Source organism: Eulemur rufifrons, chromosome 15 (assembly GCF_041146395.1).
Source record: "Eulemur rufifrons isolate Redbay chromosome 15, OSU_ERuf_1, whole genome shotgun sequence".
Lineage (NCBI taxonomy): Eukaryota > Metazoa > Chordata > Mammalia > Primates > Lemuridae > Eulemur > Eulemur rufifrons.
The window spans coordinates 20,543,065-20,569,108 of NC_090997.1; the positions used below are offsets into that span (position 1 = coordinate 20,543,065).

Consider the following 26,044-nt stretch of genomic DNA (forward strand, 5'->3'; position numbering starts at 1 on the left):
GAGGAGGCTGTGTGTGTTTGGAAAGATGAGTGATAACACACGCAGTGCTGCAAACTTGAATGGGCGCACGGGTCCCCTGGGCATCTTGCTAAATTGCAGATTCTGATTCAGTCCGCCTGGGGTGGGCCCGGAGACTCCGCATTTCTAACAAGCTCCCAGGTGCCACCCATAACGCTGGGGCAGGGCCACACTGTAAACAGGGGGTGTAAACCGTGGAAGCCAGGTGGGTAGTTCGGGCGCAGGTCCTCTCTACAGATGAAGCCCTCCACGCCCAGCTGAGGACAGCAGACGCCGCGCTCAGGGACAGCAGCTGGGACTCGCCAGCGTCAGCACTGCCGACACGGAGGTGTGCTGCACCGTCTGCTCCTTTCGCTGCTGGGGTGGCCCAGCTGTGGGTCTTAATCGTTTACTGGCAAAAGACACACACGGTTATCCTTTGGCCAGAGTTGTCGACCTGGGAGTGTTATCTCTTTTCTATTAGCAGAAATGTTTTTTAATTTCTAACAGTGGTTGGGCTGGCCTTGAGGCTGAGGAGCATTTATTTTCTTGGGGACATTTGTATTAAAAGGTGGGTGGATCTCACTCTGCCTTTTCTTTTCCAGAGCAGAGGAACTCTTTCCCCGTAATTCCACTCTGCAAAGCTTAATTCTCTTTGAATTACAGGAAGCAGGACTAAACTGCGGGGCGGACCAGAGGAGGCCGTCGGGCGCAGTCCCACCTGCACCGGGCCTGCGCAGGCGCTCGGGGGAGGAAGACTTGCGTGCCCAGGGCCGGCAACGAGCCTTCTGCTGAGCGCACCTCTCTTACCGCTTTCAAGGCCTCGGACTTGGGATTTGAACAACTCAGAGGCAATTGTTGTCTTCAAGGCCATCAGCAAAGGCCTCTGCTCCTCCTTTCTAGGTTTGGAAAGAGAGAGAGAAACTGCCATTTATTGAAGGTCTGCTGTGTGCCAGGCGTTGTGACTAAACCTATCACTGGGTCCACACACACACTCACACACACACACACACACACACTCTCACACCCACACTCTCACACACACGCACGCGCACGCGCGCACACACACACTCACACACCCACTGTCTCACACACACACACACTGTCACACACTCACACACACACACTCATACACTCTCACACACACCACATGCCTATGTCGAAGAAAGGGCCAGAAAGCAGCCTCTGGTTTTTAAATTTTTGTGGAATTCATTTCATCTGTGGGAATAAATGTCTATCTTTAGAGCCTACAGACAAACCAGAGCTTCAAGGATATCTTGTTGTGTTTCTTGATGTGGCTACCCTGATTAAGCAGCAGATGATTTGGGAAATTGCTGAGGGAGGGTATAATCTTATATGTGGGAAAGCGTTCGCAGTTTCATTCCCTAGAAGAGACGGGCTGGCCCTCCCCGTCAGCGGATGTGTCCCTGGGGTATCACCTGATTCAGTGAGCCCTGGCACCGCGTCCAGTCCTGGGGCTCTTCTGTCTGCTTGTTTCACGCTTCACAGGACACTTTGTCACTACATAAGCCAGGCTCCAGGATGCCTTCTGGGAAGAATACATGCAACTAAATTATAGTTTTAGATTCAACCACAATGACCTGAAAAGAAAAACAACTGAATTAACTAGATTATCAGATTCTTTTGCAATTGTAAAGGAAAAAGGGGGACATTTAGATGACTGGGAAACAGCAGCTACTTCTAGGTGTACATTACAGCCCCATGAATAGGTGATACACCTTAAAGTAAAACTTGCGAATTCTCCACACTCCCTTTCCACCGTCCTGGCTTCTTTGTTAGGCAGAGTCCAACAACAATACAGGCTCTTCCCTCCCCTTGACTTCCCTCTGCTGGCGTGTTGGACAGGGCCCAGGCAGACCTGTGCTCAACCTTCTTTTCAAACAATTACTAGCTCTAGGGTCATGGAAGGTCATTTACTCTCTTGGGAACCTACCTTACAAGGTAGTTATGCAGATTAAGTAAGAGCACAAAGCTAGGCACAGAGCAAACACTCCAAAACAGTCGTTATGAGCCTTATTGTTTCATTACCTGTAGAAGAGGCTGTGGAAAGAGAATTTAAGAGTACAGACTGAAGAATGAACATATGAAGCGTGAATAAGAGAGCTAAGTGGTTTGCCTCCATGCCCCCTGGAACGGCTGCTGTCTCAGGTGGTTAGAAGTCTGTCCAGGAAGCAAACCTGAGTCCACCAGGCAGGTCCCGGGGACACTGCAAGGGACAACAGGGCCACACAGATCTAGCCCCTGACTTTTGCAGTTTTCCACCACCTCTCCCAGGAAAGCAGACTGCCCCTCTGTGGACCTGGCTGTACTGGGAGACTGGGCTGAGCTGGAAGGTCCCTGCAGGACCGGATTCCTTAATGCTGTCAGAGGCCACGCTGGGAAATAAGATGGAATATTCCCTCCCCAACTGGCATCTGGATCTTTCTAAAGTCTTGTGTTTTACAAATATTTGCGCTTAGCTCTGGAAGAGAAAGGCTCCTGGGGCCTAGCACAAGGAGGCCTGGCTTCTTGCCCTAGTCCTGTTCCCCGTCTCTGGGAACCTGGGCCCCCCAGCTTCTCAGGGCCTCACTTTTCTCACCTGTACAAACTCAAATGATCATGTGTCTCTTGCAGGGTTACTGAAAGGATTAAATCATGTGAAGGATGTAGAGTACCTGAAAGAGAGCCTAGTCCACAGAAAGTGCCCAGTAAACGTTACTTTTTCTCATGACCTTTATCCAGAGCAATCTCTATGTGGTGTAGTTTCAGCACAAAGGCCCCTTGATCCCTGACATAGCCATACCTATTTCCTGGTACCTGAAATTCCTTTAGAAGGAACAAAGCTTTTTACCCCAATTAAATATGAGGCCTAACAAACAAATTGTGCAGAGAGAGGTTAAAGAAATCTGAGAACTAACTATGAAGGGTCAGTCAGAGTGTCGGTGCTAAAAGAAGCCAGAAAGAACAGAATCACAGCTGGCGTCTCAGACAAAGATGGCCATGTCTTGTTGGGTCATCCCACCTAGGGTCCGTATGTCAGCTCTGCAGGTCCTGAAATACCACTGGGTAAAGTGTCTCTGGATGTAAAGGAACAGGAGGTGTCTTAGTTCCATGAAAAACACATAAGATAGCCTTAAAAAGAAATGGAATCCTGACACATGCTACAACATGGATGGACCTTGAAAACATTATGCTAAGTGAAATAAGGCAGACACAAAAGGACAAATATTGTATGATTCCACTTATGTGAGGTACCTAGGATGGGCTGGTTACCAGGGGCTGGGGCAGGGGGCGGGGGATGGCTAAGGAATGGGGAGCTATTTTTGAATGGGTACAGAGTTTCAGTTTGACATGACAGAAAAGTTCTGGAGATGGATGCACAACAATGTGAATGTACTTAATGCCACTTACTGTATGCTTGAAAATTGTTAAAATGGTAAATTTTATATTATGTATATTTTACTATGGTAACTCACACGCACATACAAACCAGAGATGTCTGTTGTTTTACAAGAATAACATCATTGTTGGGAGGATTAGATGCTCCTGATGGCTGGCCCACACCCTCTCAACCTTGAAGAAAAATCTACCAGAGAGGCTGTGGGGAGCACAGAATCCAAACTAGGCAAGGAGGGTGATGTTGAGAGCTGGCCTGACTCCGGGACCACCATCAGCTGCCCCTACGCCAACCCCAGAGCAGTCCCAACCTTTCACAAACTATCAAGGGGAAGAAATGGCACTATTTGTAAGCCCTGGGGAAACAAGGAGGCTGCTCCAGCTGCCCCAGAGGCTGAGATGATCAGTGCCTTGGCCCCTGCAACCCATTCGGTGCACACAGGCTGGGAAGCTCTGTGCCAGGAGCCCCGAGTATTCATGTGCAGGTGCTAGAACGGGATGCAATTTTCTGCCCCTTGGTCCCCTTTTCTTTGCTAATTGAATTATAGCTTATTTTTGCATTAAATCCTATTTTTCTTGAGATTGTACCTCAAAGTCCTAACTGATCTAGGGGCTTTCTGACATCTCCTCCACAGGATCTTGACGCACTCTCTCTCTGGCCGGAGATGTCTGTGATGCGTGTGAATGGCCACTGGTAAGACGCGGAGCTGCAGGTGTAGGGCAGCACTTCATTTAGGAGGGAAATTCGGCCGGACCTTTCTGATTCAGGAAGAGAAAGCCACAAGAAGAGGACCCAGGCTGATTGTCCTGGCCTTGAACACTGGGTTCAAGCCAGGGTAACTGTGCAGAAGTGACATAGCCTGGGACAGAAAGCATGATGAGCCATGTCACCCCAGTGGCTGCCTGGGCTGGGGAGGGAGCAGTGATTGACTAGAACCAGGACACTTTGGGGGAGGGGGGCTGTTCCAAAACTGGAGTGAGGTGATGGCTGTACAACTGTACACATTTACTAAAAATCATTGAACATTTTATAACATATGAATTATTCCTCAATAATGCTGTTTTACAAATAGAAATGTGACATTTGCAAAAACAAAACCAAAAACATTGAGTGATATACTTAAGATATGTTCCCTTTACTGTATGTTTGTTTTACTTTGATAAAATGTTTTATCCAAAAAAAAATGCATCAAGGTCCAAAGATGCTGCAATCTGAAAGAAAAAAGTCCTATTCTTTGCAAGGTTTTTGGAAGGGTCCAGTAGATACTGGGTGGGAATGGGCTTGGGGGGAAAAATAGGTATCTACTAACTCATAGCTTTATAATGGCTGCTAAGGACTCAGAGTGGAAACACTTGTCCAAATTTGCCACCTCTTAGCAAACAGAAGAGACCTATTTCCTAGTTATTTTTAGTGTCCCCAACTGAACACCAGGCTACTGCCAGATATGTCTCTTAAAAAATGGGTCCTAACTTCTGAATTGAGGTTCTGGTTCAGCGACTTGTTAGGTTGTGATCTGAGACAAACTTACCTTCTCTCTCTGGGTCTAATTTTTTCCATCCCTAAAAGCAGGATGTCATTCCCGCTGGCAACAAGTCCAGTAGGAGCTTAGCTCACAGGGTAAGGGCCTCGCTGAGCCTCACTCTCCTTATCTGTAAACTGGGGCCATAGTTGATAGACTTTTGTGGTTCTGTCAGCCCAGCTTCTCTCCTCCACTCCTCTTGCTAACACCAGCCCCACTTGTTGGAGGAACTCTCCTGTCTCCTCCACGTGGTTCCATTTTGGCTGCATCAGGAACTGATGAGCGTACATGTGCATAGAGGGAAGTAAATCTCAATGGAAATCAAGCAGGGAGGAGCGGAAGGAAGGGATGAGCGAAAACCTACCTAAAGGGTACAGTGAAGCTATCTGGGTGACGGGTCATTTAACCAAACACGTTTGTACTCCAGTAATACTTTGAAATAAAAAAAAAAGACCTCCGTGGCAGCAGCCGGGGCCCCAAGGAGGATGAGCCAATAACAGAACCTGAGGACGACACTGATGTCAGGATAAGATATGGACAATCTGTGTCTGAAAGTCCCTGAATTTCATACTTGTCCTTCCAAATGTGTGTATTAATAAATCCTTTTCTTTGCTTAAAAGCAACAACTACAATCCCCCCAACCCCCCCCCCCAAAAAGGGAATGAAAGACACAAATGAAAAACCAAACCCCATTCTCTCAATTTTGCTCAGGGCTGGCAGTCCATGGCAGCAAATCACCTCTGGCTTAGTGTTGGTTAACCTCGCTCCCTCTACCTCTGTGCCGAGAAACTCACGCAGCAGTCACACGTTTTAAAGTTTAGGCCGGGCGCGGTGGCTCACGCCTGTAATCCTAGCACTCTGGGAGGCCGAGGTGGGCGGATCGTTTGAGCTCAGGAGTTCGAGACCAGCCTGAGCAAGAGCGAGACCCCACCTCTACTAAAAATAGAAAGAAATTATATGGACAGCTAAAAATATATATATAGAAAAAATTAGCCGGGCATGGTGGCACATGCCTGTAGTCCCAGCTACTCGGGAGGCTGAGACAGGAGGATCGCTTGAGCTTAGGAGTTTGAGGTTGCTGTGAGCTAGGCTGATGCCACGGCACTCACTCTAGCCTGGGCAACAGAGTGAGACTCTGTCTCAAAAAAAAAAAAAAAAAAAAAAAAGAAAAAAAAAAAATAAAGTTTAGAGAGGAGTCTAAAGGAAGATTAATTACCAACATCAAGTTAGGAAGGCTCACTAGGGGAGCCACTGCCCAGGTGTTAATTCTCTGTACACTAAAGTCTAAATGACAACAACAAAAATGGAGGCACCAGGGCCAGGAGTAAGGGCCCAGGAAATGGTTATTTTTAAAACAATTCAGAGAAGTGAAGATTTTATTTTTTACTGGATGGCCTTTTAAATTGTTTCAATTATTTACCAAGACCATTTGAATATAACAAAAAGAAATTGCTTTACAGTTTTGAATAATTAAAAAATGTATATTTTTTCCATTTAATTTCTCTAAGGTCAGAAGCTTGGCTTTGGTGAAGGTCAGAGGAAAATGTCATCCCATGTGAAGGAGGCAGGGTTTCCTCTGAAAAGCCTTTTCTCCCAATCTGTCTTACTTTTCATTATACAGTAGCTGTCTGGCAATGGCTGTCTGAGAGTGGGAAATGAGATGGGACGATTAGGTGAATGCTAGTGCCCAGATTGGGATTTGACCACTCTGGGAGCAGGAGCTCAGGCCCACACAGACTGAGGCAAGGGGTGCTGCGTGGCCCAGGTTATCATAACTCTGTTGATCAGTCCATCATCTGAAGAAGGGATGGAGCAGAATGTAATGTAGGAATGGTCATGCCCTGTGGAAATGGCATGAAATCTGGTGAGTCATTAAGTCATTTCACAAATAAGAACAGGTACCTGGGCCGGGCGCGGTGGCTCACACCTGTAATCCCAGCACTCTGGGAGGCAGAGGCGGGAGTATCGCTCGAGGTCAGGAGTTTGAGACCAGCCTGAACAAGAGCGAAACCCCGTCTCTACTAAAAAAATAGAAAGAAATGATTTGGACAGATAAAAATATATATAGAAAAAAAATTAGCCAGGCATGGTGGTGCATGCCTGTAGTCCCAGCTACTCGAGAGGCTGAGGCAGAAGGATTGCTTAAGCCCAAGAGTTGGAGGTTGCTGTGAGCTAGGCTGATACCATCGTACTCTAGCTTGGGCAACAGAGTGAGACTTTGTCTCAAAAAAAAAAAAAAAAAAAAAAAAAAGAACAGGTTCATCCAGAATTTCTGGATGAACACTCAGAAATTCATAAAATGTGCATCCTGGGACGAGAAGTCTGGAGCTGGTACAGTTGTGTATCCCAAACCATTGGCAGGATACTTGCTCTAGCCCAGAGGCCATCTGAACCACAGTTGTGCCTGTAACATCACCCAGTCAGTTCCTCCATCCCCCATCAAATGAGCTGAGCTCCAAATTACACAACTCGGGAACATAAGTTACCTTAAGAAAGCATATCAAGGCTAGGGAATCTTTGGTTAATTTGTATAAGGAGATAGTCATTGGTTATATCTTAACCTCAGTGCTACTTGGAATTGTTTCATCAAAGCAAAACTCAGTCTTGGGGTGGCTCTGTGAGGTGGAAGAGGGTCATCTAATTATCTAATTTTTTCAGGGTTTCAAAATGGTGTTTCCTGAACATTTTCTGTCCCCCACAATTCTCCTTAAAGTTTACTAGAGTCAGACATTGTCTTATTCTCAATCTGTCATTTGCCACTTTTTTCTATCCCAAGTACTCAGCAATCGATGTGGGTGTTGGAGAGATCCTGCTCCCCAAATCTCTGGTCACTCTTCCCCCAATCTCTGGTCCTGATCTTGATGCAGAGAGCAGAGCAGTGTCCTATGTGGGCCACTGCCCTACATATACCTGGCTTCTATTTATTTATACTGAACATTGATTTCATAAAAGTTGCAGACCATCATCCACAATTGACAAGATTAAAAAGAAGCTCACAGATCCGAATGGTTTTCTACTGCATTTAATCAGCGTTTGCCATTGATGGCAGCATGGCTTTGCTCTTCTCAGACACTTAGCTCCTAGAATCTAGCTTGCTTCTACTGTTCACCATAGATGCCATGTGCTGGGGCTGCAAGCAGAGCGTCACTCTTGCCATCCTGAGGCCTGCTGCCATCAGAACTGCAGAATCTTCCTGACTAGTGCAACATAGTGGCTATCAGGGGGTGGCTTCCTTTGACTCCCAGGCTGCAGGAACGTCTTAATTGTGGGGATGTTGCTGATTCTTGTTTTAAATGCCTGAAACGAAAAACAGTAAAATCAGGGCCTAAATAGCAATTACAACCTTTAAGAAAAATCAAACCTCTGTCATGCGTCGAGAGTGCTTAGATCTTCAGTTTACGGAGCCTAGTGTGTTGAATCCTAGTGAGTTAATCCTTCAGTAAGTGCCTGCTAGATGTTCTTGGGGTAATACTGGGATAATGCCATTGTTGATGAGTTTAGCATGAGTTAAATTATCTTATTAAAAAGCCATTGTCATAATCAGGCCGTGCATATCAAAACTGCTGAAATATTTGTATTCTTTGATCTATTAATTTTTGTTCTAGGCATTATTATAGAGGAATAAGTAAGGGTGTGAGCAAATAAAGAGCTAAGGGAATGTTAACACAGTGAAAAATCAAACATAGTCTATGTTTCTAGGAAAAGGAACCTGGTTATAGAAATTATGGTATATCCCTACCAAGAACGTAAGCCAGTAATTTAAAATGCTGTTACATAATAGGAAAGAGGGAGGTCCCTGTACGGACAGGTAAAGATCTCTGGAAGCATTGTTTAGTCAAAAAACCCGGGACAAAACAGAATATACATTGTTTTCCATTTTGTGTAAGAAAATGGGAGTAGAGGAGAGAATAAGAATATAAATTCCTATTTGCTCATATCTGCATAAATGGGAGCCCTGGAAGGATGGATACACAGGAAACCAATGAAAGCAGAGAGCTGGAAGGTGGGAGAGCAGTGGTGGGAATGAGACTTCTCAATTTATGCCCTTTTTAGATAGCTGTGATTTTTCAAAAAGATGTGATTCTCCAGATATAAAACCATCTTCATATAGCCATCTAATCTTTGACAGAGCAGAAAAAACATACTCTGGAGAAAAGAATCCTTATTCAATAAATGGTGCTGGGAAAACTGGATAGCCACATGTAGGAGACTGAAACAGGACTCACACCTTTCACCTCTCACAAAAATCAAATCACGGTGGACAACAGACTTAAACCTAAGGTGTGAAACTATTAGAATTCTAGAAGAAAATGTGGGAAAGACTGTTATAGACATTGGCCTAGGCAAAGAATTTATGAGGAAGACCCCAAAGGCAATCACAGCAACAACAAAAATAAATGAATGGGGCCTGATTAAATTAAAAAGCTCTGCACAGCCAAAGAAACAGTCACGACAATAAACAGACAACCTACAGAATGGGAAAAAACTTTCGCATACTACACATCAGATAAAGGACTGATAACAAGAATCTATTTAGAACTCAGGAAAATCTGGCCGGGCGCAGTGGCTCACGCCTGTAATCCTAGCACTCTGGGAGGCCAAGGTGGGGGTGGATCCCTCGAGGTCAGGAGTTCGAGACCAGCCTGAGCAAGAACGAGACCCCGTCTCTACTAAAAATAGAAAGAAATTATATGGCCAACTAAAAATCCATATAGAAAAAATTAGCTGGGCATAGTGGCACATGCCTGTAATCCCAGCTACTCGGGAGGCTGAGGCAGGAGGATCGCTTAAGCCCAGAAGTTTGAGGTTGCTGTGAACTAGGCTGACGCCACGGCACTCACTCTAGCCTGGGCAACAAAGCGAGACTCTGTCTCAAAAAAAAAAAAAAAAAAAAAAAACTCAGGAAAATCAGTAAGAAAAAATTGAACAACCCTATCAAAAAGTGGGCAAAGGACATGAACAGAAATTTTTCAAAAGAAGACAGAAGAATGGCCAACAAACATATGAAAAAATGCTCAACATCTCTAATCATCAGGGAAATGCAAATCAAAACCACAATGAGATATCACTTAACTCCAGTGAGAATGGCCTTTATCAAAAAGCCCCATAACAACAAATGTTGGCATGGATGCAGAGAGACAGGAACACTCATACACTGCTGGTGGGACTGCAAACTAGTGCAACCTCTGTGGAAAGCAATATGGAGATACCTTAAACAGATACAAGTAGACCTACCATTTGATCCAGCAATCCCATTATTGGGCATCTACCCAAAAGAACAAAAGACATTCTATAAAAAAGACATCTGCACCCGAATGTTTATAGCAGCACAATTCACAATTGCGAAGATGTGGGAACAACTCAAGTGCCCATCAATACATGAGTGGATTAATAAAATGTGGTATATGTATACCATGGAGTACTACTCAGCTATAAGAAACAATGGTAATATAGCACCTCTTGTATTTTCCTGGAAAGAGTTGGAACCCATTCTACTAAGTGAAGTATCCCAAGAATGGAAAAAGAAGCACCACATGTATTCACCAGCAAACTGGTTTCACTGATCATCACCTAAGAGCACATTTAGGAATAACATTGATCAGGTGTCGGGCAGATGTGGGTGGGGGAGGGGATGGGTGTATACATACATAATGAGCGCGATGCACACTCTCTAGGGGATGAATACGTTTGAAGCTCTGACTTGGGGGGGGCAAGGGCAATATATGTAACCTAAACTTTTGTACCCCCACAATATGCTGAAATAAGAATAAAAAAAAGATGTGATTCTATTACCTAATGAAAATAAAATAGCATAACATCGCACAAGAATATTTGTTTATATGTACATATATTCATGATAATTGAAAAAAATGTTAAAAACAGGCTACAAAACAATCTCTAACATGATCCTATTTGGGGAAAAATACAAAATAATAGGTCAGGAAATCTCATGCAGTAACATTTGGCTGGTGGAATTATAGATCTTTTTTTAGTTTATGTAAATGTTTAAGGTAGCTACATGAACTTGCATTTCTTTTTTTTTTTTTTTTCTTTTCTTTTTTTTCTTGGCCTATGGGGAAAATTGCATTTCTTTTGTAATAAGAAAAAAAAATGCTATTCTTGGCCGGGCGCGGTGGCTCACGCCTGTAATCCTAGCACTCTGGGAGGCCGAGGCGGGTGGATTGCTCAAGGTCAGGAGTTCGAGACCAGCCTGAGCGAGACCCCGTCTCTACTAAAAATAGAAAGACATTATATGGACAACTAAAAATCTATATAGAAAAAATTAGCCGGGCATAGTGGCGCATGCCTGTAGTCCCAGCTACTCGGGAGGCTGAGGCAGTAGGATCGCTTAAGCCGAGGAGTCTGAGGTTGCTGTGAGCTAAGCTGACGCCACGGCACTCACTCTAGCCTGGGCAACAAAGTGAGACTCTGTCTCAACAAAAAAAAAAAAAAAAAAAAAAAAAAAAAAAAAATGCTATTCTTGAACTACAAAACCCATGGTCACCTATTAGAGAAAGTGTTTCTAAGGAATTGGAATAGAGGCCAGGTAAGGTCTGGCCGAGGCAGAATGCTGTCTGAGGGCAGGGGCAATGCAATAGGAAACTGGCAGTGCCACCAAGCAGAAGCTCTGAGCAGGGTGGGCAGCATCGAGGGACTAACAGTGGCCTGAGTTGTCTGGTAGAAGCTGCAGAGGGAGGCAACGAAAACACACTTGTCAGCATTGCTTTGTCAGGAAAAACTGCTCAAAGCTCTAAAAAGGGAAAGTACTAAATGTTCAAGCCCGAATCAAAATAATCTATATTTTCTCCCTTCATGAGGATTTATTTCCTAACAGATCCCATAGTCTAAGCAAGAGAAAATAACCAAAATGAATAAAATGACTTTCAAAACGATCTTCTTAAGTTTCTTTGGAGGATGGCCTAGAAGCACATTTTCTTTCAGTCTTTGTTTCTGTTCATTTTTTCCTAGGCTATGTGTGGATATTAATATGCCACCTTTAGCAGAGGGAAGTCAGAAAGAACAGAGGCATCAAGTTCTTCCACCATTAAAACAGCTTCCAGCAACTGTATGTCCGCCCAGCTGAATTTGTTGCCAACGAGAAAATCCTCTCCGTGGTCTTTCAAAATCTACAGAAAGAAAAATAAAAAGAATATCAAATGGAAGTAAAGACTATTTTGCCTCGCTAACCATTTACAAAGGCATGAAATCTTTTGTACAGATCAGATTTACTGAAGAATATTTTTTCTTTTAAAATCTCCAATGCTGGCAAGGATCGCATGAAACCAATACTCTTGGCACAATGTTTCTGGAAGTTTGTCAGTGACTGTTAAGCCTCCTTGGGTGGTGAAGTGCTGGTACCCAGCTCCTGTTACAAACCTGAAAGTGGTTAAATAAAAGTTTACCCACTGGTACAGGGAGACACAAAAGCTACCATTAGCTAGAGCCTGGCTGCTATACCAGCAGTAGAAACCAGTCACCGATGAGATACCAGAATTCCAAACCTGAGCCACATAAAAAGCTAATTTTTCACTATCCAGTGAAAAGTGAATGTTAAAAAATCTCTCAGGTGCAGCTTTGAGTAGCAGATGCATTAAATATAGGTTTGCTCCATAAATAAAGAACAGAGGTAAATTTAGGCACCACATCTCTTCCTGTGACAAATACCAGAATAAAAATAAATGTTAGTGTGGACAAAAAAATGTTTAGAATTAGTGAATTCTAGAGTATCCTGGCCAAGGCAAAGTCTACCATCACAATAATGGTAGACTTCTAAATGACAACAATTGAGGCCAGAAGACATTGTAATAATAGCTTCAAAGTGTTGGGTAAAAGTAATTATTAATCTAGAATCCTACAACCATCTAAATAATTACTTTAGAGTGAAGATAAAATATATTTTCTGACAAAGATGGAAAGAACTAACCACTCATAGACCTTTCCTGAAAGAACTGAAAAATATATATTCTTTGTGTAGAAGGAAAAAGACGAGCATGAGAAGCGAGGAGCAATGGTGAGCAAATAATCAGTTAGACATGTTGACAGATCCATTATATACACAAGTAGTGACTGTTTTAAAAAAAACTAATTAGGAGGAGCTTAAAAACAAGTTGGATTTAAAATAATATTCAAGAAAAACATTAAAAAGGCAAAGAAGAGAGAAGTTTGGAGAAAAGTTGAGAAGGATAAAGGCTAATAGTTTAAGAAAGAAATGTTTATCGTCTGAACCATCAGAAGAAAAGTTAGAAATAAAGAAAACCCGATCAATCTAACAGGATTAGAAAGGAGCGGGGAAAGGCAAAGCAAAAGTCATATATTCATAAATGGAAAACAAATGAAAGGGGTAAATACAAATGTATTAGTTATGACAAGACATTTGCTAGTATAGCTCAAAAGCAAAGTTGATTGAAAAGAAACAAGTTGTAGAACAAACATAGTATGGTGGTGCTACGCACATAAAAATATTTTAACATTTACATATGTAAAAATTTTTTTTTTTTTTTTTTTTGAGACAGAGTCTCACTCTGTTGCCCAGGCTAGAGTGAGTGCCGTGGCGTCAGCCTAGCTCACAGCAACCTCAAACTCCTGAGCTCAAGGGATCCTGCTGTCTCAGCCTCCCGAGTAGTTGGGACTACAGGCATGCACCACCATGCCCGGCTAATTTTTTCTATATATATTTTTAGCTGTCCATATAATTTCTTTCTATTTTTTAGTAGAGATGGGGTCTCGCTCTTGCTCAGGCTGGTCTCGAACTCCTGAGCTCAAACGATCCGCCCACCTCGGCCTCCCAGAGTGCTAGGATTACAGGCGTGAGCCACCGCGCCCGGCCCATATGTAAAAATTTTTAAAACCACCCAAAGCCAGGTCTTTATTTTTTAAAATGGACTGAAAGAATTTTCATCAAATTCCTGATAGTGGTTACCTCTGGGGAGGGAGAGAGGAAGGGATATGATACTGAGCACAGTCCAAAGGAGACTGCAACTATCTGTATAGATTTGTTTTAAGGAGAAAGAAAAAGATCTTAAGCAACAAAATAAAAGCATTGACATTTGTTAGTGCCAAGTAGTAGGTACATAGCAGTTCTGCTTTTGAAAATACTTTAAATACAGGTGGCCCCTGAATAACATAGGTTTGAATTGTGTGGGTCCACTTATGTGTGAATTTTCTTCCACCTCTGCCACCCCTGAGACAGCAAGACCAACCCCTCCTTTTCTTCCTCCTCCTCAGCCTACTCAACATAAAGATGACAGAATAAAGACCTTTATGATGATCCACTTTCACTTAATGAACAGGAAATATATTTTCTCTTCCTTGTGATTTTCTTAATAACATTTTCTTTTCTCTAGCTTACTTTATTATAAGAATACAGTGTATAATACATATAACATACAAAATATATCCCCATTGCCTGTTTGGGGGGAGTCAAAAGTTATATTCAGATTTTTGACTGCATGGGGGGGTTGGTGCCCCATTTCTGCATTGCTCAAGGGTCAATTGTAATAGAATAACAGGTGAAACTATCTCTAATATGATTATAATTATCTAAAAATCTAAAAAACCTAAATAAAACTTATTTATAGTGAAAAGACTAGAAGGAAATACATGAAAATAATACTGACATTTATCTTTTGGTGGCAGTGGTAGTAGTAACTTCTTTCCACATTCTACGTTTCTGTATTGTCCAATTTTTTTAATAATGAACATCTACTCATAAAATGATTTCAAAAACTCCCCTTATTTTCAGAAATAAAATTTAATTTCTGAATGCAAAAACTTGGACTTATGTATTTCAAAATACATTACCTACATTATTGAGTTGAAGTAGATGACATTCATTGATTTGGCAAAAGCAGTTTAGTTATCTAGATGAATCTGAGAAGCGAGGTTTGTTTTCTGCTCAGGGCCATTATCTTCACACACAGAAAAGCTCTACCCCTCAGCCCCAGAGAGAATGCCTTGTTCAGACTGAAAGTCTCTGGAATATATGCTCTTGATCAGAAGGATATCAAGAAAGATGGCTTGACATCTAAAAATAACAGAAGCCCAAGTCCCAATGACGTGGCCAGGGTGACACCATTTTGAAATAATTCCTAGTTCTTTAACTCATCACAGGCAAATTAGTAACTTTGCATTGGATTTCAAAACACAATCAAAATGATTTACTACATCCTGTCTTACAGTGTAGAAATAACGCAGTCACAGGCAAAGACTAGACTCAGGAAGTATTTAGCATCTACTTATTTCATTAAGAACAACTAGGAGATGAATGAATCATATAGTTCCATTTTCCTAAACGATTCTCTGGAAACATACTAGACACTAAGGTATATTTTTAAAAAATAAAACTATTTTTTAACTCCAAGTTAAATATTATTAATGATAGAATAGTTTTATAAGTGAGTGCTCTGAATGATCCAAAATATGATTAAGTAGGGTTAGAGAGGCAAAGAATGCATCACTCAAGGTGCCACGCTTCACTGCTGTGCGTTCATATCTGAGAATTTGAACCCCAAGCTCTTGAGGTTGTCAAGCAGGGCTTGGCATGGCGGAGCCCCCAAAGCTGTCTCTTCCAGCTGCTTTGTGTGTTTGCCCCAGCGCCACACAAATGTCATCATTCTCTATGAGTACTATGACATGGAAAAGTTAGGAAGCATAAAAGTAACCGGAGCTCCATGGGAAAATGGCTGATTGCAGGTCTAGAGAAGGAAATGTTCAAGATGAGCCAGGAGCATCCTGCTGTACCAGAGAGCAAGGAAGATCACTGGGGTCATGTTGAAAGGACCAGGAGCAAACCTGAAGCTACCACTGGCCAAATGGTAGGATATTTGAGCCTCATTAAGAATAAGAGCTTTGACACTAATTAAAATGTGACAAATGTGTTTAAATCCATGACAATAAATTGTATCATAGTGTTACTTAAAGGACAAAAGCAAAAACAACAACAATGGTAATAATAAACAACCCATTGCTCTCTTTTGAAGATACTAGGTAACTAACTCACTTTTTTAAAGTGGTGAATAAAAAGAAAGAATAGGGCATTTACCCTACTTTCCTGCATATCCCAGAGTAGCCAAATATATTATGATGGGTAAATTCTTTTTATAGAAAACATTCCAGCTAATAAATGAAGAGAGACTGACAGTTTTGGAATGTCAATATTTTGCATCCACTAATAAATCAATATATCTAGGCATGGCATTGATCATCAATTGCATGAACATCATAAGAGCAACAGTCAGACAATTTGTGTTTCCTGATGAGGTGCACAACACCACCTATAAAGCAATCGGGTCAAAATAATTGAGCCCGACCCTGATCAAGCTTCTGCTTCTGACTTCCAATTTATGAGAAATCTAGAAACAAAGGAATATGTCACAATGAGTAAAATCCACACTATGAGAAACTCTACAAAACAAATGCAAGAGGAAAAAGGAGAGAAAGAGAGGAGATGGGGACCTTATAGATTTAAAAAGGCTTAAGAAATGTAATGATCAATTACAATGAATGAAGTTGAGTTTGATCCTGATTTGAATAAATAATTTTAAAATGTTTTGGGAAGTACCGGATTAGGCCACACAGTGATTTCAAAATCTGCAGTTGATAAAGCACACTGAATAGTACAACTCAAATAATCATTGTACGTATTTTGAAGGGAAGGTATTTCAACAACACTGTAAGTTGTTGGATAAATAGGAACTTGCTTGTGTAATACTCTGAGGTACTGACAGAATTCTTCATTGTAGTTTAGTCAATAATAAGTCATTCTTTCCCAGGGCTAAGACTGAAGATATATATATACACCACAAAATTCTTTTGACAGTAAAACCTTATGCTAACAAGTCTTCCTTATCATTTCCCATGCTGTCCTCCAGGTTTGGAACTTCCCCAGATGTACCACGAGGACATTTGCCTTTAGTATTTACTTCAAAATTGCTTCAGAAAAATTGTCATTTTAAGAGACTTTGTCTTTTGATTGAGGCATCATTAACCTCTAATATTAGACCTACTAAGGTATCTGACAGTGAATTCAAAGTGGCGACACTTTGGGCTCATGGCTTATTTTTAAAATCAGAACAGAAATGCTGTATACTCTCATTGCACTTGGTTTATTCAGACTCTGGTTTAGTTGGAGGCTCCATAATTTCACCTGTTATTTGTTCTGGAATCCTTATTAAGGTTTTGATCTAAAAGCAGGAAAGCTTTTCAGATATTCACTGTTGAAATATTCTCAGCAAGGGAAATGTGAAGCCCCCGAGCCCTGCAGCCTACCTTTTCAAAAACGGGAAAGTACCGGCTTCTAGCATTCTTCACGACTGAAGCGAGGGTCTCCTCTTTTTCCGCAGGGGGTTTGAACGCACCCCCCATTATCATCGTCATCAGATCCAGGGTGCCATCCGTGTACATGTCGATCCTGACAAAACACCATTTGACTTTCATTCCGAGAAGAATTTTCTAGTATAGGGCTCCCTCATCCAACACTTCGGTGGTATAAATAGATGTTGGGGCAAATGATTTTTGAATATCCCCCTGAAGCTTCCGCTCTCATGAATGATTTCTGGTACCAGAACCAGCTAAGTGACTGGTACTGGGGTTTCTGGAAATTTTCATTGAATAAAAGGGTGTCTGAAAGGACTAATGAATGCCTCTAAGTTGAAATCTGCTATCAACAAATAATTGGATTATTACGGCTTTAAAAACTGAAGTCAATGAAGTTTACCAAAAACACAGAACTATTAGTACTAGAACCTTTTCAATTATTTAGAAAAGATATGTCATTTAACAGGTGTTCCATTGACCTGGCAACTGAGAAAGAAAAGTTTCATTTCCTAGTCAGGCCAGACAAACAGCTCTATTTCATTCCTTTTAAAGTTTTCCTTTCATTGACAAACACACACCAAAAAAAGAAAAGAAAAGAAAAGAACAGGGTTATTAAAAATACGAATAATGGCGCAGTGGCACATGCCTATAGTCTCAGCTACTGAGGAGGCTGAAGCAGGAGGATCCCTTGAGTCCAAGAGCTCAAATCCAGCCTGGGCAATGTAGCACGATCCTCCATTTCTAAAAGCAAGTGAACAAAAACTCCCTACATTACAGCAGTTATATGCAGATTGTAAAAAACAATATAATCCAGCTTCAAAAATTAATGGGTAAAAGATTAAAAGAAACACAAAGGATCATTTTGCACAATGACAACCATTAGGGAAAAAGAGACCTAATAATGGTAGATATATTACTATTACTTGCTGGTCTATAGGTGCATTTATGCTGTGCTAGTTATCTCTACAAGTATGTCTCTGTATCCTTCATTATGTGCTAATTGTCTAACGAATTTGGTTTAATGATCTTCTGTAGTCTTTGTCTTTCTTTTTAACAGCATTTAAAAGAATAATGGCGCTGGGCATGGTGGCATGCACTTGTAGTCCCAGCCACTCAGGGGCTGAGACAGGAGGATCACTTGAGCCCAGGAGTTCAAGTCCAGCCTGGGCAAGATAGTGAGACCTTGTCTCTAAAAAAATGCAAAAAAAAAGAAAAAGAAGAAGAAGAAGAAGAAGAAGAAGAAGAAGAAGAAACTCTCATTGTCCTATCTGAATTACAAGTCATTTTTCTTTCATGTTAAATTGTCACCTAGCCCATTTGCTTTACTCTATTACAGTTTATGCCTAACCAAGAGAAAAATAATATTATCTATAGCTTAGGACACATATCTTGGAAAAAACCATGGAGATTTTAAAAACCGATTGAAAAATATGCATCAAAACAAGAAACAGACTGCTTTTGCACATCAGTACTTACTTGCATTGTCACAAAAGGATTTATTCACACATTGTTTGACATTGCTTCTGTTGCCACATACCTTTGGAATTGCAGGTTGGAATGACTAAGTCTGTTTTAGAGATGGAGAAATGGGAAGATTGGGCTGGGCTCATTCCTATGTTATGCTTTCTTTCTTCTTTTTTCTGAACATTTGAGTTGGGGCTTTCTCCCACCATGTCTTCCATTAAATATGTATCATGACCACCCCCACCATGTCCACGCTTATGATGACAACATTCACAGACCTCTGAAAAAGCCCCTTGACCCCCAAATCCAGATACAAGTTTGTAGTTACAAGTCTTTGTTTTGTCTTGTTTTGTTTGTCTTAAGTCTACCCATCTCCCGTGAAAGCATCCCTGGGAGTAGTAACCCAGTGAGCCTCCTCCAGACCTAGCACAATGCACAGCATGGAGTAGATGCTTGTAGTATACAGATGCAAAAAAATGGCCACAAAACTTCACCTTCCAGTATTTGTGACGAGACTTGGCAGCTCCTTCCATCAATCCATGGGGCGTGTTTCCCAGGCTAACCTTGTGATTTGCATTGACTAATGGAATGAGATAAAATGAGAAGGTACCAGTTCTGAGTCCAGAACTTAAGAGGCCTATGTGCTTCCACCCTTACGCTTAGAACCCTGCCATGAGAACAAGCTCAGGATGAGAGGACGAGGGGCACATGGCCCATTCACCCCCCAGTAGATAGTCAGCCAACACCCAAAGCCAGAGCCGCCTCGCTAACTTCAGACAGATGAGTGAGCCCAGCTGAGATAAGTCAAGCCTGGCGCCATAGATCTGCTGATTTAAGTCATGTGTTTCAATGTGAAATGTTATACAGCATTATTTATAGTAAATAGATCACTGATACGAGGCTTGATATTTGTTTGATTAGTCAGTCATTTCCACTTTTATGTAGGATAGTTTACCAGGTCATTTTCTGAGAACATATCTGGTTGGGAGTGGGGAGAGAACGTGAGAATGCTCCATGCAGCACTCATTGCACTATGAGTAGACACAAAAAGGGGAGACGTGCAGTATTTATTCAGAATTCTGCACAAGGCATGACATCTCCCCTTTGTCCCACTTATCTTCTCCTCTCAGTCCAGGCTGAAAGGTTACACCTGAACCAGGTTCAGCTGGGGCAGGACGGCAGAAGCTTGGACAAGGACCAAGTGACGGCATGAACGCTACGGTACCTAACTCTCTCCTTCAGGTCCTTCCCGTACAAGTGGTACTTGGCAGCGAGGTAGCTGAGGATGGCTCTAGTCTGTGTCAGCACCATTCCATCAATTTCAACCAAAGGCACTTGGCTGAAAAGCAGGCGTCCATCTGTGGTTTGAGCAAAGAGAGGTTAAGATACTCTTTTTCAATGGTTGCAGTAAGTCTGCAGGATGGTTCACGTCCATTAATAATTTCTCTGAGTGATTTTTAGTTTTTATCCAAAGTGATGAGTTAAAGGCCCCAGTTGTTGAGGAAATCTCTTCCATTTGCTTTATGTAAAATTTGAGATCTGTTTGGCAGTTTCACACATTTTGCGTGTTGGTTAATCATGATTAAGACTTTCCACATTTACTGTAACTGGGCTATAGTATAAGTACTTCTGGTTCTCAAAGTTTACGGTCCATGAGAATCACCTGAAGAGGGTAAAGGGGCGGCCTTGCAAAAACAACAGGAAAATACCTAATCCCACATAGGAAAATAGCTAATCCTACAATTTCCCCAGTAACAGTTAAAGATCAATCCCGTGAGTTCTCTCACTCACAGCACCCTGCAGGAGATGTGCTTTGCACAACTTCTGAAAAGAGCTGAATGGACGGAAAAGAGATGTAAACCTCTCTCTTTCAAAATTGTTTTTGAGAATCTGCTTTTACAGAGTTCCCGAGTAAATAGCAGAAGAACAAGGTACAGCCTCAACCATATCTCCAGGACAAAGTCACATCTCCTGGAAAGGTGGGAAAACAAGTCTTGGACTTTGACATCCTGGCAGTTTTTATCTACCTGCTGCTGCTTTTGTTATCATCTGACAGCCATCACGATTTTTTTCTTCTCTTTGTCAGCCTTAACACCAGAAAGCCACTTGGCCTTGCTGCTGGCATCTCCCTTCTCTTTCTTTGGGATGCCACGACATCTGCCTGCTTTCTCCCCACCCCCTTTTTTCTCTCTCTCTTTCTCTCTCTCATTCTCTCTGTCCTTCTAAATAATAAAATGAATTTTACTTACATATCTTAATCTCAGTGTGAGAAGTCTTTCTCCACCCACATCATGAGCACCTACTAAGCCTTTCTTTCCACCCTAACAGTGGGGCATTGTTAAAAATAGCCCCCTCACTCCCCAGATACTCTGACTGAGAGGGGGAGTCTGGGGGGCTGCGTCCTTTGGAAAGCACAGTGGCCGTCACTCCGGGTGTGCATGGCAGCAGGATGGGTGTGACAGCAAGAACGCAGGCACACCTAGATTTAAATGTCAGCTTTAGCCCTTTCCAGCCATGTGACTTTGAGCAAATTACTTATCTGATTTTCCGCTTCTTTTGTCTAGAATAGCAATAATTTCTATCTAGCAGTATTATGAAAAGATGAAGTAAAACACTAATACTGTCAGTAATCAATGTTCAGTGAAATCAAGTTCTCTTTGTTGCAAGTGACTCTGCCTACATAAATAATATATTTAAAGATATATTACAAATGGTGCTCTTTTCATGGGCTCTTGAAGAAATAGATCGCTTTGAAATTTCCATCAATGTCTGCACACTGTGGAGAATAAGGATGTTTACCCAGAATAGGAACCAGACTTCACTAGTGCATTGGCAAAGGCCGTAGCTAACTTCCCCAACTGCTAGCACCATTCCCGCTTTGAGAGGCAGTAGAAGGTGGTGGGGGCAGCACCTCCCCAAGAACCTATGACAGTTTTCCAGAGAGCCAGTGTGCCTGGCTAGCTGGATGAGTTTAGGCCACTTTTAACTACCGGAGCCTATTTTCTGACCTGTAATGGGATCTGTCCTGCCCGGCTTGCTTACCCAGCTTCTCTGAGTAGAAATAAGCCCATGTTTACAACCATTCTTTGGAAATATCAGTATTAGTTTTCACAGAGAGGCTGCCAAACCTCCATTTCCTAAAGGAATTTCTATGTTCATTCAATACTCAACAAGCATCTAAAGGCCAGAGCCTGCTGCTGCTTGGGAGAGATACACACATCAATTAGAAATGACGCCTGCTTCTAGGAGTGGCCGATCTTCAGAGGGATGTAAAAATCTTAGGTCAAGACTGCAGGAAAGGGCCGGGCGCGGTGGCTTGCGCCTGTAATCCTAGCACTCTGGGAGGCCGAGGTGGGCGGATCCTTTGAGCTCAGGAGTTCGAGACCAGCCTGAGCAAGAGCGAGACCCCATCTCTACTAAAAATAGAAAGAAATTATATGGACAGCTAAAAATATATATAGAAAAAATTAGCCGGGCATGGTGGTGCATGTCTGTAGTCCCAGCTACTCGGGAGGCTGAGATAGGAGGATCGCTTGAGCTCAGGAGTTTGAGGTTGCTGTGAGCTAGGCTGACGCCACGGCACTCACTCTAGCCTGGGCAACAGAGTGAGACTCTGTCTCAAAAAAAAAAAAAAAAAAAAGACTGCAGGAAAGGATCTTAATACCGTTTAGTTTAATTTCCTCATCTTATAGATAAGGCACTGCAGAGGCCAAGGGAGGTGAGCGTGATTTGCCCAAATGCACACGTCAGGGCACAGCTAAGCCAACAGAAGTGGGCCTCCTGACACCCAGGCCAGGGCTCTCTCTGCTGCCCCTCTCTGCCTCCTGTCCTCGGGTACCAGCAATGCCCAGGAGGGGGTCCCAAGCACAGAAGCAGCATCACAGCTTCAGGGAGGGCTGGGGGATTTCAGAGGCTGTCAGGGAGCGCTTCTTGCCAGAATGCACACAGAAGAGTTTATGGAGATACACTTATTCCATATGTATAATATGTATAAACCCCTACTGGGTACCAGGGACCGTCCTCGTTTGGGTAGAATAGGGCAGAAACAAAAAGGAAGAGGACCTTCAGGGGATGCCAGATAATAAAGTTCCTGGACAAGAACTGGGAAAGGGGTAACCAGGCCTCCCCCACTCAAGAAGATCTTCTGGCTCATTGCAATCTACAACCGTAGGAATTATTTTTATTTCATGGTAAGAAGACAGAGATGCAGAGAAGTTAAAGGCCTTGCTCAAAGTCATGCAGTTGGTAAGTGACAGTTCTGCTAACTACTAGCTGAATGTCCTTCTTAAAAACAATTTAATTTCATGATTGTTTATCAGCAATGATGGGGACAGACAGTTTTCTTTAGATAGGAAAAATAATGCTATGGCTGTTAGAAGTTTAAGTACTAGTATTTTCTCTCAGTGTGAAAAATTTTTCTGGAGAACTGTAACGATTAAAGACTTCTTTTTGGATTGGAATCTAATCGAATTTGGATATCTTCCATAGTCTTGACTCTACAATGTGAACTGATAAAATGGTTTCTCTTAGTCTGTTAAAACCACCAAGAAAAAGTGGATGTGAACCATGAGAACTTAGAACATATCTTAGGTCAGATTCACTCCCCGGCTTGTCCCCTTCCCTCCAACCCACTGGATCATTATTTAATAATTCTTAAAACATTCTTTGGTGGGAGGGAGAGTATTGAACCAATTAGCACTGGTCAACCCATGTGATCATATTGACTGAGGCCACCACCATAACCTACGTGATAAGTGTTTGGAAAGGCTAAGGAGACGGTGCAGAAGGCAAATTTAGCTGTGTGTCAGGGACACAGCAAACAGTCAGTGTCAGCAGTCGTGCTCTGTGCTGGCCTTTTCTAACATTTGCCGTTCTGGAGCTCTGTGTCCTATATCAAAACAAATTCTTCCAGAAACAAGTTTCCATTTTTCTAATAAGATAACATTGACTAAATCTGGACTCACCCTTCTGCAAGTTTTCATATTGTTCTCTTGTTTCAAAAAATTCTTCTTCAAACTAGACAGAGAGAGGAATTATTATAACTTTGAATTCAGTGAGGCGGGGGCGGGAAATGCTTATAGTCTAAAATGTCCAATGGCTTCCAGAATAAAACTTTAAGAAAGGAACCACAACTATGTCAACCACCACACAGCTGAAAATTCTGGCAGCATGTAGATTAGCTTAGTGTAGATTAGCTTAGATTGGCATGGCACTGGTAGCCCTTTTTGGGTTTTGTCTACTTAAAAGATATCCCCAAGCCCCGAGTCCTATTTTTCCTTTTCTTCACCTTAGTTCTTCCCTTGTTCCAAACTCTTGTCCTTCCTCCAACTTCCCCAGTGATTTCTCTTCTTCCCTTTCCTCTCTCTTCTTTCTTCTCCTGCTCTGTGTCATTCTCCCTCCATATCGGGACAGATTTGATGCTCATATATTCAAAGAAAGGGATCCAAAGATCATTACTCGAGTGAAGGTATCATAATTTATTGATGGAGTTTCTAAAGCTTTTGTGAGAAAGAGTGATTTTTTTTTGGTCCCCCAAATCTTGAGATGGGAGTGGGGTAGGGTGAGCGGTGTAGAGGAGGGGTCCCTAAAGAGAGAAGAGAAAAAGGAACAAGGTAATGAGTCCTTGCTCTAGAAGAGATGGCATTCAAATAGGGAAGAGGAAGCCTACCCCTGCATGAAACAAAGCAATTCCAAGGCACTTAGGCAAATCTATGGAAAAGTCAGCGGGAAGGAATTCAGAGTTGAGGAAAGATTCTATGGGGCAGAGCTTTCAGGGGACAGTTGAGGAGGAGACCAGACTGTAGCTAGTCCTACGGTTCCAGCTGGCAGCTATGCCTGTCACACAGCTGCGCTGCTGGGGTGGAGCTGGAAACATTGCAGAAATTTAGCTGGACCCAATGGAGACAGTGAGGCAGCTGTGGGTCTCCTCTCTCTTCTTTGTCTTGTGAGCCACCAAGATCTTTTCAGCCCTTAGGAAGTTTCCAGAACACCTCCCCAGCCCCACAACTCCTTCCTAACTGCCCACCTGTCCAGAGCTATGATCCACCTCTCATCTCTTACAAAGGAAGACAGCTGGAAAGGAAAAGGGTAGGTGAAGCCTGAGGCACCATCCCGAAATTTGAAGGGGGCCACGTCATCCCATCCAAATTACCCTCCTTGCTTCTCCCAGTCAGGAACGCACCTCCACTCCGGCGGCAGCCAGCAGCCAGCGGATGGACTCCATCCTGCCCCTGCCATCAAAGTAGTAGAGCTTGGGTTTGGCTGCCATGACTCCTGGCTTGGGGTTTTCTGAAGGGCAAAATGAAAAAACGCTTTTAAACAACAAACTAACACACACCATATGCTATGTCTCCATTTATAGCCATTCTAAAACAGGTAAAACGAAACTATTGTTTAGGGATGCATACATAGGAGGCAAAACTATGAAGAAAAGCAAGAGAATAATTATCACAGAAGGAGGATAATGGTCCCTTCTAGCGAGGAGAATGGGGTTGTGATTGGGTGGGGGCACTTGAAGTTTCTGGGATGCCAGCAATGTTCTGTTTCTTGAGCAGAATTACTCGTTTTTATAATTGGTCTTTAAATTGCACATAAATGTGTTTGTGCCCTACTCTATAAATGTTCTAGCTCACAGTTTAAGGAAAAAGAAAGAAGAAACTATACTATCAAGGTATTCTGTAGATTTCAGAGACTGCCTCTGGTATTTTAAGAGAAGAATCAGAAGTTAATATGATGGTTTCATGAATGACCCTGCAAAAGAAAATCTTTCCTAACAGCAGCAAGGAGGCAGGTCTGTTTGAATGAAATGTTCAGTGGGAACTGGGGGCTCTGATTTCTGTCACAAGACTTCCCTGGGCCCTGGGACAAACTCAGATGCAGGCCTACATAGGGCCAGTCCCCAGCGGGCTGGCTCACCTTAGACCCAATTCACTACCTCTCTGTCTGCCTTTATATCCTCATCTGTCATCAGCAAGAATTATACTAGGTGATCTGCAGGCTTTCCAAGGAGAGTGTAGTGACAATGCAAGCACACCTAATAGCACTTTCTACCTCACTGTTGCAAGAGCCACTACGCTATTCTGTTAGTGACCCCGCCTATTTCACAGGATTCTTGAGATGATCAAATGAGATAAAATAAAGGCAAAGTGCTTTGAAAACACTAAAGCTCTAGAGCGACTTAGAGGATCGTTAGGTCTCCTTTTCTCACCTTGGACTTTCCCACTCCTATGCAACAATGCACGGTTCCAGGGAACAGCAAAATTACCAACCGCTAGCACAGTGCATGTGGCACTGTGGCTCAGAGGGTGCTCAGGGGTATCGGGGGAGTGCATGCGTTGAGAGCCTGTGTGACC

At 42.5% G+C, this 26,044-nt stretch overlaps 1 protein-coding gene across 1 annotated transcript; it reads right to left on the bottom strand.

Annotated features, from left to right (window-relative positions):
• Nucleotides 1-8,087: 8,087 nt before the first annotated feature.
• Nucleotides 8,088-24,969, bottom strand: LOC138395697 (glutathione S-transferase alpha-4-like). Its single transcript, XM_069488553.1, has 6 exons — nt 24,874-24,969; nt 23,657-23,708; nt 19,918-20,050; nt 17,181-17,322; nt 11,909-12,040; nt 8,088-8,210 (listed from the first exon to the last, which is right to left on the bottom strand). The coding sequence occupies exons 1-6, from the start codon at nt 24,958-24,960 to the stop codon at nt 8,088-8,090; spliced, it is 669 nt and encodes a 222-aa protein (XP_069344654.1). The 5' UTR covers nt 24,961-24,969.
• Nucleotides 24,970-26,044: the final 1,075 nt, after the last annotated feature.